Below are 13,757 nucleotides of genomic sequence, written 5' to 3' on the forward strand. Positions count from 1 at the left end.
CCAACTTCGACTACCTTGACCTACCATTAGGTTCCTCACTCGGCTCCCTCTCCCCTGGTGAGTTCCTCTGTGCCCCATCGGTATATGAACATGGCCATGGAGCGAAATAAAATGCAGTGTATGAGAGGTAAATTAAAACAGTAAGAAAGGCCCCTGATGTGCAATATCAAATACGAGTAGAATATATGAATACGATGTTCAACAGAGGCTCAGGTTGATGCCAGGAAAGTTAAGAGACTTCGAATTTCTCTTCCCGTACATACCAGGTGCCAAGAATGAAAAACTTGGACGAATACTGGCTTGATTAGTGAACTGTTGCATTAAATATGTTTTGCTAGGCTACCTTTTGCACGAGCAAAATCTGATGTCTTTGCTTACTGTTTAATGGTTGTTTGTGTTCTGGAATCGTTTTGATTTCCTGATTCCAAGCTAAACTATTTATTTTTGTAGTCAACAAAGGTACTAAGTTAGGTACAGCTAGAAGTACTGTTCTATTTTTACACTTAAATTGGTTTGATGAAGTTAAATTTAGTGTAAATAGTTTATATCGTGGTAGACGTCATATGAAAATTCATCAGTTAGGGCATTTAGTTTTTACATCAGACTAGAGTTATGTTTTGCATGATAGCTCTTTGGTTTGTGGAGGCATTTGTATATGCATACCACCATAAATCGAGAATGGCTGTATTTAGTCTGGTCCTGACATCTTTGAAGATGACGTGCATACTGTTGCTTATTGCATATGAGTCAAATCACTGATTTGCATCTTCCTTAAGATGTATTGCCAGTGCTACATCTGCACATTCCTGTATTCTGCATGAATTGGGTATTGTTCATTCGATTGCTTATCATGCAACCTAGCAGCCTATCGATGAGGAATTTAGGTTGCTATTTATGGGGTGAGATTTCGGGGATATGTGTGGTTAAATTTCTTTTGTGCTCATTTGTTGATGGTTGCTATTATAGTATTCGGGGTTGTCTTATTGCAATACTGGAATTATCTGGTTGCTTTTAGGTGCGAGGAACTAACTTAGCTAAAATATTTTCTTTGCCATATAATTTTTTTTTGTATTCTCTAGCAAGTGTATGTTCTATGAAATTAAAGGTTCTTGAGATGGTTGATGATATAAGCCATATTCCCTGGCTATATGGTTTACTTCAATTTCGCCAGCCAGAACAAGGTCATATAGATCCTCTCCCCGCACTATCTTGTTTGTAACTTGAGTTAACTGGTTGAATAAAAAAGTCTGACTGAGCAAAATTGAGATTTATTCATGCATCATATCTTCTGGAATAACTGTTAGGTCCACATGACTTCTTTGATATTATTTTAAGTTGTAAGCCTGGTCACTGACCCAGCTGTTGAGGTCACTCCCGGCTGGGGCGTGCACAAGCGTTGGATATTGGATTGAAGAGCACCTAGGTCATCGACCGGGGGTGATAAGCTGATTTTTTTTTTCCGCGGTTCGGGCTTCTTCCAACAACCGATTGGGCTCACCCACAACCCTTGAATTTGTTTATTTGTGTGCTAAAGACAGTTTTATAAGGAGAAAAGCATGGTCCTTATGCTTCACTGATATTTATATCTGAATATTTCAGACCAAAGTGTTGCCAAAGGCTTGAAGATTTAATATCATCTACAGCTCTGCACACACAATTTATTTCTGGGGTCGCTTTGGTCTATATTATATGTGTTCTTAGAGGCACAAGAGAGGAAATGAGTGTGTAATACTATGAAGGTTTGCTCCTCTATGATTAAATTTGGTGGTTAATCGAAGAGGAATTGGTTTCAGTACCAAGTAACCACAAACAACATAGCTATGACTCTTTTTGCTTATCCTAGAGTGTTTTATCAGGTGTTCCCTGCTTTTTAGTGTTGGAATCTCATGTTATCTGGATACAATGACTAGGTAGAGTGCAACGTAGGCTAGAATTTGGATATAAATTTGAGCCTTATGTTTTTGATTTATTGACCACATTGCATGTAACAATATGGTGCCCCAACTTGTTGAGACTGGTGGTGCACAACATTTTGTGTTTTACTGCTACTAGGGGTGGATCATGCGTGGTGCATTTTACCCAGCGGGGTGGCATGTTCGTGGCATCTTTCCATTTTTTTCTTATTTTGTGGTTGTTTGTTCTGTTCTCCTATGTTGTCAGCCCTTATTTTTCTGAATGTGTTGTTTGCCTGTGCAGTGTTGTTCTACGTTTGTTGGTTCGTGGCACGTGGTTTTTGGTATGTACTGATTTTGGTGCTTCTATTGGTGGTTGCGGCGTTGTCTTTTCCTGCATCTCGTGAGGTGGTTTGCTTTCCATGTCCGATTGGTGAGTTGTTCTTGGTTTTGCTGCTTATTGATTGGCTGACATTCTTTAGTTTTGTTGTCGTGTGATGGCTGACGATGCTTCTGGGTTCAGGAGCACCGCATCATATCCTCCCTAAACGCGATGGTGACCTGGGGTTTTCGTTAATTGGTAGATGCTTGGTGCCTCCACCGGCGCAGTCCACTTATGCTACACCAACAATGCGGCGAATGGAGCTCTCTGGGCTTCACCGCACGCATGGTCCTCTTCTAGATCCTCCCTGATGCATTGTCACCGCGCTTGCCTTCATTTTCATTGGGGCCATGGAAGATTTAGGAGGGGTTGCTCTAGGGGAAAATCTTCCCTAGACATTGAACGTGGACCTTATTAAGTTTATATAGGTGGCCTTCATTAAGTTTATATAGGAAGGGTTACCAATACAGTTTTAGTAGCACCTTAATACTGATATTTAATTTTTGTTTGGATACGCCAAAAAGTTTTTTTGGTGTTCAAAGTTTTCGAATAGTCCTTTGCTCTCATCAAATTTTGTGTAGATTAAGTTGTTCCAAGGGTATTCTATAACGTGAAACTAAAGTTAGGAGCATGCATGGGAGCTACCTAAGATTCAGTTTGGGTCGCTGAATCTTCTGTTCTAGGTTCAGAGGAAGTGTCAAAACATACTACTAAATGTGTTGTTCATCCTCCAAAATCGACAAATGCCATCCAAAGGACCACATGCAGTAATAAAAAGGAAACTGTAATATCTAGCTTACCAAATGGTGGGCCAGATCAATGGATGTACAATTTTTTCTCCTAATAATGGTGTTCCCAAGAATGTAAAGTCTGAAGCCACGGTCCCTTCAGCTGGGCCTGTTAGCAATGTAAAGGATACTGAAACGATGGTTTCTTCAGCTGGCCGTGTCAGCGTTGTAAAAAAGACTGAAGCTCCAGTTCCTTCAGCTGGTCCTGCCAACATTGTAAAGAAGAGAGGAAACTACGGTTCTTTCACCTGCGCCTGCCAAGTATATAAAAATCATCGAGGGTATATATTGGCATGTCAAACAAGAATGTAAAGAAGACTGAAACTGATGTTCACTCACCTGGTCATGTTAACATTGTAGAGAAGACTGAATCCTATCAAGAATATTAGAAGTTCAACACCACTTGGCATGCCATGGTTATACCATGATGGGATCAAGTGCACACACAACAACTGTTCATCTATGCGTGTAACTGATAATGAGAGCACAAATGTTGATGATGTATTATTTAAACAACAAACTCTATCCTAACAAGCCATTGGTTCCCACAGTTTGAAAAATACATGAAATATATGTTTCCAGAATGTTACTCCCTCCTAATATAAGACGTTTTGTCAGGCCAATTTTGCTAGCCAAAATGTCTTATATTAGTGAAGAGAGGAAGTACTTTGTAGGCTTTCCATGATTGCCTTTTGTTCAGATTGTATGACTTGAGGACTTGGAGTATACCCAAGGTACTACTACTAAACGAATATGTTTTATGGTCTGTCTCTGCTTCTTACATTCATTTGTTTTGAATACTGCTTCCATTTTAGGTTGGCCACCCTACTTTTGAGTGCGTTCTGTCTACATATTTCATTGACTTTTGTTCTGAATATTGCCATTTTAGGTTGGTCACCCTACTTTGAGTACGTTCTTTGAGCTCATCTCTCAATCTGATGTGTTTGATGAGTCTAGCCACCCTACTGGCTAGAATATCTGCTCTGCCAAGGTAAGTGTCGTTGAGGTTTTGTTGGGCCATTAGTTTTGAACTTAGATTTGTGAACTGTGAATGTTAATTGTTTGGCAGTTCCAATAGTTATGCTTGGTTTGTCCTTCGGTGTTGGTTGTGTCTTTTTCTGAAATTGGTGCTTCTTGCTTGCAGGTTTGGTGTAAAAGGCTGGTTTTTGGAATCGCTATTTCAGCCGCTAGCAATGTGACACTACATTGCTGGATGATTTTTTTTTTCGTGCCCACATTCTAGGTTTCATTTAGTTGGTATTCAGGATATTCAATTACTCCATTGAACCAATATACAGATCACGTTGGCGCATGTCAAGTAAATCAAGTTTGCAATCTTTATGGTTAAAGTGTAATGTTGTGAGAGTGTCCTAGACATATTATGCCGAGTGCGCCGGCCACGTTGTAGCATGGGATGCAGGCGGCGAGGCGAAGTTTGAGAGTCCTTGACGCTGGGGCAGAGTACAATGGCCTAGCTTGCAGCGACCTGAGCAGAGGAGGACACTGGCAGGCGTCGGCTGAGGGAGGCATTGGATCTAGGTTAGGTGGGGCATGATGGCGTTGATCAAGGTGGTGGGTTTGGGTGACGGAGGACAGATCCGGCGGTCAGGCGGCCGTAACAACGTACCTTGGTGACTTGTGGGAGGGAGGTGAAGTGGATCGACGCAGTCGCGGGAGGATTTTTTTTTTACAAAGAGCATATATTAATATCATGGAGGTACCAATTACACCCAGTCTCTGCAACAACGCATTGCTCTAACGGCATTAGAGATGCACATAGCCAAAATAGAAAGAAGAATTATCAAAAAAAGAAAAATCCCGCTACAGTGATCTAATCCTTTAAAACAGCAACTCTAACACCACCAAGACAACACCAGAAATTCAACTTCTCCAAAAGCGACACCTCCAAGATGATAACAGAGCACAAGCACTATCGTCGACCGGTCATAGATCTTAGATTTTCACCCTGAAGAAAGTCCTCACTCTCGAAACAATGCCTTCAACAAGGAGCATTTCCAGGCACAACCAATTAAGGTCAGACCTTGGATTTTCACCCTGAAAAGTAAGACTTTGAATTTCTCTTTCTCCTGTACAGTCGCCCCCACTCGCAAGCCGTTGCTCCAAGTCACAGATCACCAAGCCGATTCCTCCTCGGCACCAAGACACGAGTCACCATTGCAAGACCTCAGATCTCAGCTTCAATGTCATTCTCTGCCAGCACCGCAGAACGAGAACGTGCTCCATGATAATAACCACCAGCAGAGCTTCGAAGTGCTCCCTCTGGAACCAAACGTCCAGAGAAAAACATGGGTGCGCACGACCGAATTCCACCCGATCCGACAATTTCTAGGCTTGATTCGCCCAATGGAGCGCCGTCGGAGCCTTTCGGAACACGACTCATCCGCCAGATCGATGAGGACATGCACCGGAAAATTTGCATCTTGGCACGAGAAGACGTCTTAGGACCGCTCCATTATTCGCAAGACTAGTAGATCCCCACACCGCTGGTCGACTCCAAAGCAGAAAAGGCAGAAGAGGAAAAGGGATCCAGTGCAGGAACCGACCTAACCCCACGATCACTGGATCGGGCCGTAGCCATCCACCAGATCTCGCGGGTCAGGGCGCCGCCACGGGTGCCTCGCCCTTCCTCCTCGACACCTCCCGCCGGAGACCTCAAGCGCCGACCATGGAGCAGCCGCGCCGCCCTGCGGCCCCGAGCCGATCTCCCGCCTCCTCCCGTGAGAAACCTCCAGGATGCGCCTCCCCTGGAAAGAAACTTGGGATGTTTGAGGAAGGACGACGGCCTGTTGTGAAAGAGGTTATAAGAGGGATTTCCGAGGGCTGACAGGGAGAACACACTACAAACAATTGGCAAGTCCATAACGATTTTAGTTCATCGACGAATGGACAAAATCCGTCACGGACACGTCTTTCTGATGGTTACGCAGACCGTGGAGAATCTCGCGTCACAAATGCCCTTCTGACGGTTAGGAAATCCCGTCATGGATCCATGACAACCTGCCAAAGCCCAAAGCCCAGCTGGCCCACATAGTCGTGATAGTGGATATCCGTCATGGAGGCGGTACCCCCTCGCGGAGACCATGGTGTCGGCTATGTCAGATCAATGATTAAGTTGTCGGGCAATGATTAAGGTGTCAGTTTTGTCGCGTGATTTCATCAGACACGTAGCCAATTTCTATTTGCCATATGGGACAACTTTTTCGACAAGAGTTTACCAATTACAGAAGGACACGTGGCAATTTTGTACTTCCCTTGCCGATCAATAAGCAATTGACACGTACTCCAATTATGCAAAGACACGTGCTGCCTAACTGTGCCATGTTTTAGCGCGACATGTGTCGAATGACCGCTCATGCCACGTGTTGATTTGAAGTAGACACGTTGGCCAATCTGAAATGGACACGTGGCAGTGGGTTGGGCCGTTTACACTGTCTAGTTTGGCCCATTATGTAGAAACTACAGCCCATATTGTATTTCCCATGGGTTGGGTCTTCACTCAGTGATCAAGTACGGCCCATTATGACTTAATGCAGCCCATGAATTATAGCTCAATCGGACATGAAGTAATGCCCATACAGTAGGCCTAGTCATTCGGCATCAATAAAAATTGATTATTGCCCACAAGACGATGGCATGTCATTTCGTTTACTGCTATGGGCTATCACGACCCATTTAGGATATACAAAAAACCCAGTCAAAGAAGGTCACTTTACAAAATTTGGTCCAACTAATCATTACAACATGTTAAGAGTGTCGCTAGCGGCCCACCTGCGTAGAACAAATTGGCCGATAAACATTCGGCCCAATAGTGGCTCGCACGAACAGAGCGCTACAGGATAAAAATACAGGCGCCTACATATTATTACAAGTAAAATTCACACTGTATTTATAATATAATACAATCTTAGTCCAATGTGCAGCATCAGAACGACAGTTCCTAACAGTTCAACCGTCAGACACTGCATCACCAAGTCACCGGTTAGAACTTCTAACTTTGCTTGAGCATTATCTTGCTTAACTGCTCAATTCTTGCCTCTAGGTGAAATTATTTGTCTAAGTATCTTACCAAGACAGATGTTGGACGGGTGAAATGCTCGCACGCCGCTCTGTGACCGGTCGTAGGAGACTATGCCACACATATTTCTTACACGATGCCTATTTTCGGGGACAATCTGACATGAGATCTTATCCTAGATTCGATCTATTTGCGGACCTCCCGTTGCTGAAGGGGTCTTCGCATAGTGGTGGACACTGGCGGTGCGATTCAACCCACGTCATATGCGCAAAGAAACCTCATTGCTAATTATGCTTACGGCGTGGATTTGGAATCATACAGACACAATCGTCTTCAACAATGAACTGCCTTTGGTGACCTTCCTAGTCGACACGATCAAAGTTGTGACAAGTTCATGTACGGATACGGGAGCACGAGGGCTCCATCAACTGCTCTCTTATATTATTTGTTTAGGTTGAGTTGTATAGCATGAGTGTTGGTCCACTTTTTAGATGTGAACGTACAACTTCTTTTTGAATGGATGAATCGAAACACAAAGATTTTCGTGTTTTCGCGAAAAACAGCTGCCAAACGAACGTTCCACGGTCATCCCAGCACGCTCTTGCGGTTGCGGCCGTCGGATGCCCAAACGGACGGATGTGCGCGGCTCAAAACTCCGAATGGATTCTTGGAGCTCCCCCTCCCTCTTATCCAACTCGAACCCGTGGCTACTCTCCGTCCTTCCCCATGTCATCCCCGGCGTGCCGTCCCGGCCTCCCGGCGCCCCGCCGGCAGGCGACGCTCCTCCTCCATCCGGCCGCTCCTCCATCCGTCTCGAGGCGGCCTATCCATCGAACAGGATCTGGGCGCTCCACCTTCGAGGTCTGTTCTCCTGGGACACGCCGTCGTCAAACTCGGGTCATCTCTTCTTGCCATGGTAAGCAGCTCCAGCTTTGCTTGAATGGATCGTTCCAAGATTTTTTTGGGAGGCTAAGATGTACTGTTCTATGTGTGTTTCGTTAGTCCGTCTAGAGAGCTGCATATTGATTGCTGCGTGCGTAGTACCTGTTCATGTTGATCCTAGTTGAGATCCTCTACTATTGCTTGTATCACCAAGGGTAGCTTATATTCTACTGAGAATGTATCGTCAAACTGAAACCATAGCCAGCGCTGAGTGCACTGTGCGCCCTGTCACGGACCATGATATTTCTGTAAAAGATGTCATAATTGGTCTGGTGAGATGCAGTAGTGGAATGTAGTTTGTCTGATCTGAATATTGAAAATACAAAATTCTACAGTACTTGCTGTATTTTTGGAACGACGGAAAACTGTTAAGTTTCTTTGGTTGGAAAACTCACAATAAAACAATTCGGAATTCTATGCCAAATCATCATCCAGATTATGTGCAATCAAATGGTGTCCTTGGGAACCATATGTATACATTATCAAAAACCTGAAATTGTAATAACAAGTAGTCAACAAAGAAAAAAGGCGAAAAAGAACACTATCCTTGGTGTTGTCATTGACCGGTATCGACCATTGTGGCACCTTCTGGTCTTGGTTTGAAGCTTGATCTCTAGCTGCTAGACAAGAATATCCTCATGGGTCATTCTTCAAAGACCCTGTCCAGAATTCCAGGACTACAAATTTTGTCGCAGCTTTGTATCATAACATGTGCCTCGATGACCAACTCTTTTTTTTACTGGACAATGTGTACTGCAAGATTGTTTCATTAGACATTACATGTTAGATATCACTTAATGCATAATGAACATGTATTTGAAACTAAATCTCGTACTCTAAATGCTATTCATTTGATGACGTCTCAAATGGTACCCATCTTGGTTTTAATTTGTTTGTTTACTAGCACAGGTGGTATGATAGAAAGAAGGAGACTACTATTGATTCCTGCAATTACTATAACCATTGGTTCCTTTCAGTACAGTTTGGAGAATGGAGCAGCAAAAGCTGAATTTACTGATAGTGAGTGTTCAATCAGTATCCCCTCATTTGAAAATAGACAGGTTCTTCCATACTTTAACACATATGCTTTGAACCTACTTGACTTCTTTGTAAACATGGTATTGGTATCAATAATGCTGAGCTGTCATAAAGTTGGGTTGAGCATGCTATTTGGACATTGTAGAGGAGCTGCTAGTCTTTTGATTATACCTTACGGCTCTCATACCTCAGACCTTGTTCTTAGCATATCTTGATGTTATTTTAGTTGGTTGGTCTCTTTGTAGTGCAGAACAATCGTTCGATTTAAAAAACGACTGGGGGCTGATATAGCTTGTGTTCAAGTAGTAGTATTTATTTTTGCTGTCAAAACCATATAAGCATTCAGATAGGTATGTGTTAGGCACTAAGTCTGCCAGGCTAGCAAGTTGTAAGACACTAAGACTGCTGTAGCAGTAGCAGTAGCAAATTCCAGTTTTGCTAGGTTTGTTGTACAAACCTTCCTACCTCTGTACCAACCTATCCTTCCACCCCTCTCTATATAAACATGTATTCCGTGTATATGCTGTAGCTACTGCGTCAGAAAATAACTATCAAGTGAGCTACCTGTGTGCACATGTGAGAACAGAGGAATTCTATCTCATATTCACATTCTTAACTAAAATATGCAATCATGGCTTACTCTTTGTTATTAAAATTTTAGTGCCAGCGCTTCGTGGGAAGGATTATGGAAAGACAAAAATGAGTTATCCTGATTACACTGAAACAGAATCTGGCCTCCAGTACAAGGTGGTAGCACTGGCATTCAATGATTTATACATAATGCTCACACGTTCAGATTTGTTAGGTTCAGAATTCTGACGAGAAATTACAGGATTTGCGGGTTGGAGATGGCCCATCCCCAAAGAAGGGGGAGACTGTAGTGGTGAGTTACAAGCATCACATTTGCAATGGACTGTGGCTATTTTTTATGATGTTCTCCAGCTATTTGTTGAGTTGTGCCTACTGTTTTGTTGACTTGGGTTTGTGAATGGGCATCAGGTTGATTGGGATGGATACACAATTGGATACTATGGTCGCATATTTGAAGCTCGAAATAAGACCAAAGGTGGTTCGTTTGAGGTACACATGCTCTCTCTGTAGTGAGAAAAAGATGAGTTCTCAGCTTCCTTTTCATAGATATTTGCTCAAGTATGAACTGAGTTATTACTTCAGTTCGACCAAAAGCCCCTTATTTGTTTTCATTGCAGGGTGGTGATAAAGAATTCTTCAAGTTTAAGATTGGATCAGGACAGGTGATTTGCTAATTAGGCAGTGTGTACCACTCAACTACTCCCTCTGCCCTCTGGTTCCCTAATAGTTGTCAGTTTTGGAAGTCAACATCATATCCAACATACAACTTCGACAAGGAACTTCTCTAGTAATATATTTGTAAAATATCACAAAAATATATATTATTTAATTATTCATAGCTGCGCATATTGCATGATGTATCCAGTCTAAACACTTTATATAACGTATTGGTAGTAAGCGTTTTTAAAGTGACTTGGTCTGCGCAAAATGACAACTATAGAATTTGAGGGATTAGTTCTCTTACACTTGTACTAGCTAGTCTGGTACATAATGTTCATTGAAAATTTTCATAACCTCATTTATATTTAGGTATACACTCGAACAATTTTTCATAATCTTTGCTCCACTGCATATTCTGAAGCTATTATTTGTTAGTTTGTTACACCCTAACAAATAGCAGTATTAAAAATATCAACTAGGTAATACCAGCTTTTGAGGAGGCTATGATAGGCATGCGTCCAGGTGGAGTTAGAAGGTAAACTCTCACATTTTTTGTAACGACACTTTCAAAATGTATTACTAACACAACTTTTAATTGTATTACCGATGCTCACACACTTCAGGATAATAGTACCACCGGATATTGGATATCCTGACAATGACTTGAACAAGTTAGGCCCAAAACCAACTACATTCTCGGTAATATATTCCCCTGATAATACAAAAAAATCGATATTTTTTATTATTAGATCGCATAACACTTTTTTTGCAGGGACAAAGGGCTCTAGATTTTGTTCTAAGGAATCAAGGGTTAATAGATAAAACTCTCCTGTTTGACATTGAGCTTATCAGGATAGTTCCAACTCAATAGTACACAAGGTACCTTCATTTGCGTGAAAGTAAATCTGCCTTGTACCATTTTCTCTATCTCTTGTCTTGTTAAACTCAATTAATGGTTAGACGCACTGGCCATTGCAGGGTAATTTGGATAATCATTTGAAGGAAAGAAGAGTAACTTTTTGAGGATTGAATAAAATCCTTGGATGATCATTGGATATGTAAATATTTAATATATATACTATATACTTGAGTATCAACAAAATAATCATTGAGATCATGCACCCATCTATTGTTTACTCAGAAAATATTAAGAAGGAATGTAAAGTGCAACCGGACAGATCCAGTCTATTAGCTGAACTAGGAAAATTTGCCCGTGCGTTGCTACGGCGGCGTGAGTGAGACTAATAATAAAAAAACATAAATATAAAAAATAATTACAATCAACTAAATTTTCCCTACTGGACGTGCTAGATATGTAGATGTAGCTCACAAATCAATCTCTAATAAAATAGCTCACATAACCGCAAAATAAAATTGATCACATACACACTACTCTTTCTTTTTTATTAGGGTAATTGAACAGCTTTTAAAATACACAATCTTGTTCCACGATAATGGAATGAAATATCCATCTGTATATTAGATCGCATGTTTTGATTCCCATTTTTTCCCAAAAAACTTTCATTGAGTCTCTTCTCTCAGAACAATCTTGAATCAACATTGTAGACGTACAGGGATAATTGGTTCTTTATATGCCCAAATTTTGGACATCTATTACTACTGTTGATGTTGCAATCTGTAAATCAGGGAAAATGGCACTCATGTCCAGAGATGGCGCAAGGGATTGACATAAATATTTGATGCTTGTACTGCAACCTAAGCCAGGGCAATGACTAAACAAACAATGATTTGGGTTGTGTTTTTTGCAAAGGAAAAAAAAGATTAAGCTGATGTATATACATGTATCAAAACAAACCTATTCTGCCTCGATGCAAACTGCCTGGCAATAGAAGAACCCGTGCGCTGCAGCTTCTGTCTTTAATTTCTCAGGCAAGGAGATGGAGCCAGAAACACATATAAATCCACCTCAATGAACAACGTGATGGATCCTACAGGAGGCTGGCGGCATCATGCATTTAGCTGAAGCAGACAATGCAGGTGGGGCTGGAGGAGGCAGGATCCAGGAGCGGCCGAAACAGCTGAAGATGGAGGCGTGAGGTCGCCGCGCAGATGAAAAAGTTTATAGTACCAGCCTCACAACGGAGGGCTCTGCTTTGACGGTGGCCTCAAACAAATCCTTTGAGCTAACCGCCGACACGCCTAGAGCGAGTTCTTTCATCTCCCAAAAAATCCCCTTCTTTCAATCAAACCAAATCAGAAAAGATCGTCGATCCTCTTCCCAAATCAGCCCTCAATGATCCATGTCCATCATCCTCCATGATGGAGATCCTAGACCGTGCCAGCCAAGCTCATGTGGGTGGGCCGGATAAGATGCAGGTAACGACGGGACATCCCGCCATGGGTATTCGTAGAGCTCATGGAGGGAGCGGAGCAGGAGCTTTAGGTCGGGCCAGAACCTGCGCGCGGTCTCATGTCCATATCGTGGCCTCTCTTCTCCTCGAGCTGGAGGCCTCATTGTCCTCTATAAAATCCTCTTGTACAGGAGCTCGCTAGCAAGCCTCGCTAAAAATCCATCGATCGATTCAATCGATTGGATTGGCTCAGATTCAGAGTCTCTGCCCGTGGCCACAGTGCGGACGTCGCGGGTGGGTCGAGCTATCGCCCGTGGAGTGGAGGGCGGGGAGGGTGTGGGGCGGCGTCTTCATAGGTATCACGAGTACCGGCCAGCGGCGCGGGAATAGGGTGGGCCGGCGGCGCGGGAATAGGGTGGGCAGGCGGCGGATCGGGGCTCGTGCGAGTAAAGGATCGATTGGCGAGCGCTTATCCAGATCGTACCCTTCCCTATCCTGAACCGCTATTTAACTCAAGCGGTGGCGGTACCCGTAATTTATACTGAAACATAAGGACAAATCTAAAACGGAGAAAGAGAGGGGAGAAATCTTACTTCCTTTATTAGTGGGCCACCCTAGCTAGCGCTTGAGCGCTCAAAGCTTGCCTAGCGATCATTTTCCGACAATTTTTTTTGGTTTAACCGTGCGTGAGTTCGCTTCCTCTTTCTAGCAAAATAATAAATACTGGATGACCCGTACGTGAGTAAACCTCTTTCTTCTCATTTCTCTGACTCACGTCCGCATTAAAACTTTTCAAAATTGAAAATTTAAAATGTAATTAGAGCAAGCGGCACTGACTGCAGGCCACATCTCCGATGCAGCAGGCATGATAGGCCAATCAGAGCAAGCGGCACTGACTGCAGGCCATAGCACCGGCCCATCGGAGCAGATGGTTGCCCAGTTTACCGCCGAGCCAGGATACTGGTCCGCGTTCGTTGACATTAGCGAGCGTGTGGAGGGACTGCCGGAGGCGTTGGACGATGACACTCGTTCTTCTTCATCCGAATCCTCCTCGGACGAAGAAGGCGTCTGTCCTTCCCGGAGGGCGGTTGCGGCACCAATGGACCCTGAGTTCTT

General features: G+C 43.1%; 1 protein-coding gene and 1 long non-coding RNA gene across 3 annotated transcripts; both read left to right on the forward strand.

Annotated features, from left to right (window-relative positions):
- The first annotated feature begins 3,150 nt into the window (after window positions 1–3,150).
- LOC124679261 lies at window positions 3,151–4,403 on the forward strand. 2 transcript variants are annotated; one of them, XR_006994891.1, is made up of 3 exons: window positions 3,151–3,796; window positions 3,952–4,053; window positions 4,207–4,403. It is a non-coding gene; the product is annotated as an uncharacterized LOC124679261 (long non-coding RNA). The 2 variants fall into 2 exon arrangements; XR_006994892.1 differs by lacking the exon at window positions 3,151–3,796 and having other exon boundaries at window positions 3,869–4,053.
- Window positions 4,404–7,803: 3,400 nt separating this feature from the next.
- LOC124677013 (peptidyl-prolyl cis-trans isomerase FKBP19, chloroplastic-like) lies at window positions 7,804–11,451 on the forward strand. The gene is made up of 10 exons (XM_047213018.1): window positions 7,804–8,014; window positions 8,950–9,060; window positions 9,740–9,825; window positions 9,911–9,961; window positions 10,078–10,158; window positions 10,287–10,331; window positions 10,809–10,864; window positions 10,953–11,028; window positions 11,102–11,208; window positions 11,308–11,451. Exons 1-9 carry the CDS (start codon window positions 7,825–7,827, stop codon window positions 11,198–11,200), a joined length of 795 nt encoding a protein of 264 aa, XP_047068974.1. The 5' UTR covers window positions 7,804–7,824; the 3' UTR covers window positions 11,201–11,208; window positions 11,308–11,451.
- Window positions 11,452–13,757: the final 2,306 nt, after the last annotated feature.

The sequence above is a fragment of the Lolium rigidum genome, chromosome 7 (genome assembly GCF_022539505.1).
Source record: "Lolium rigidum isolate FL_2022 chromosome 7, APGP_CSIRO_Lrig_0.1, whole genome shotgun sequence".
Taxonomy (NCBI): domain Eukaryota; kingdom Viridiplantae; phylum Streptophyta; class Magnoliopsida; order Poales; family Poaceae; genus Lolium; species Lolium rigidum.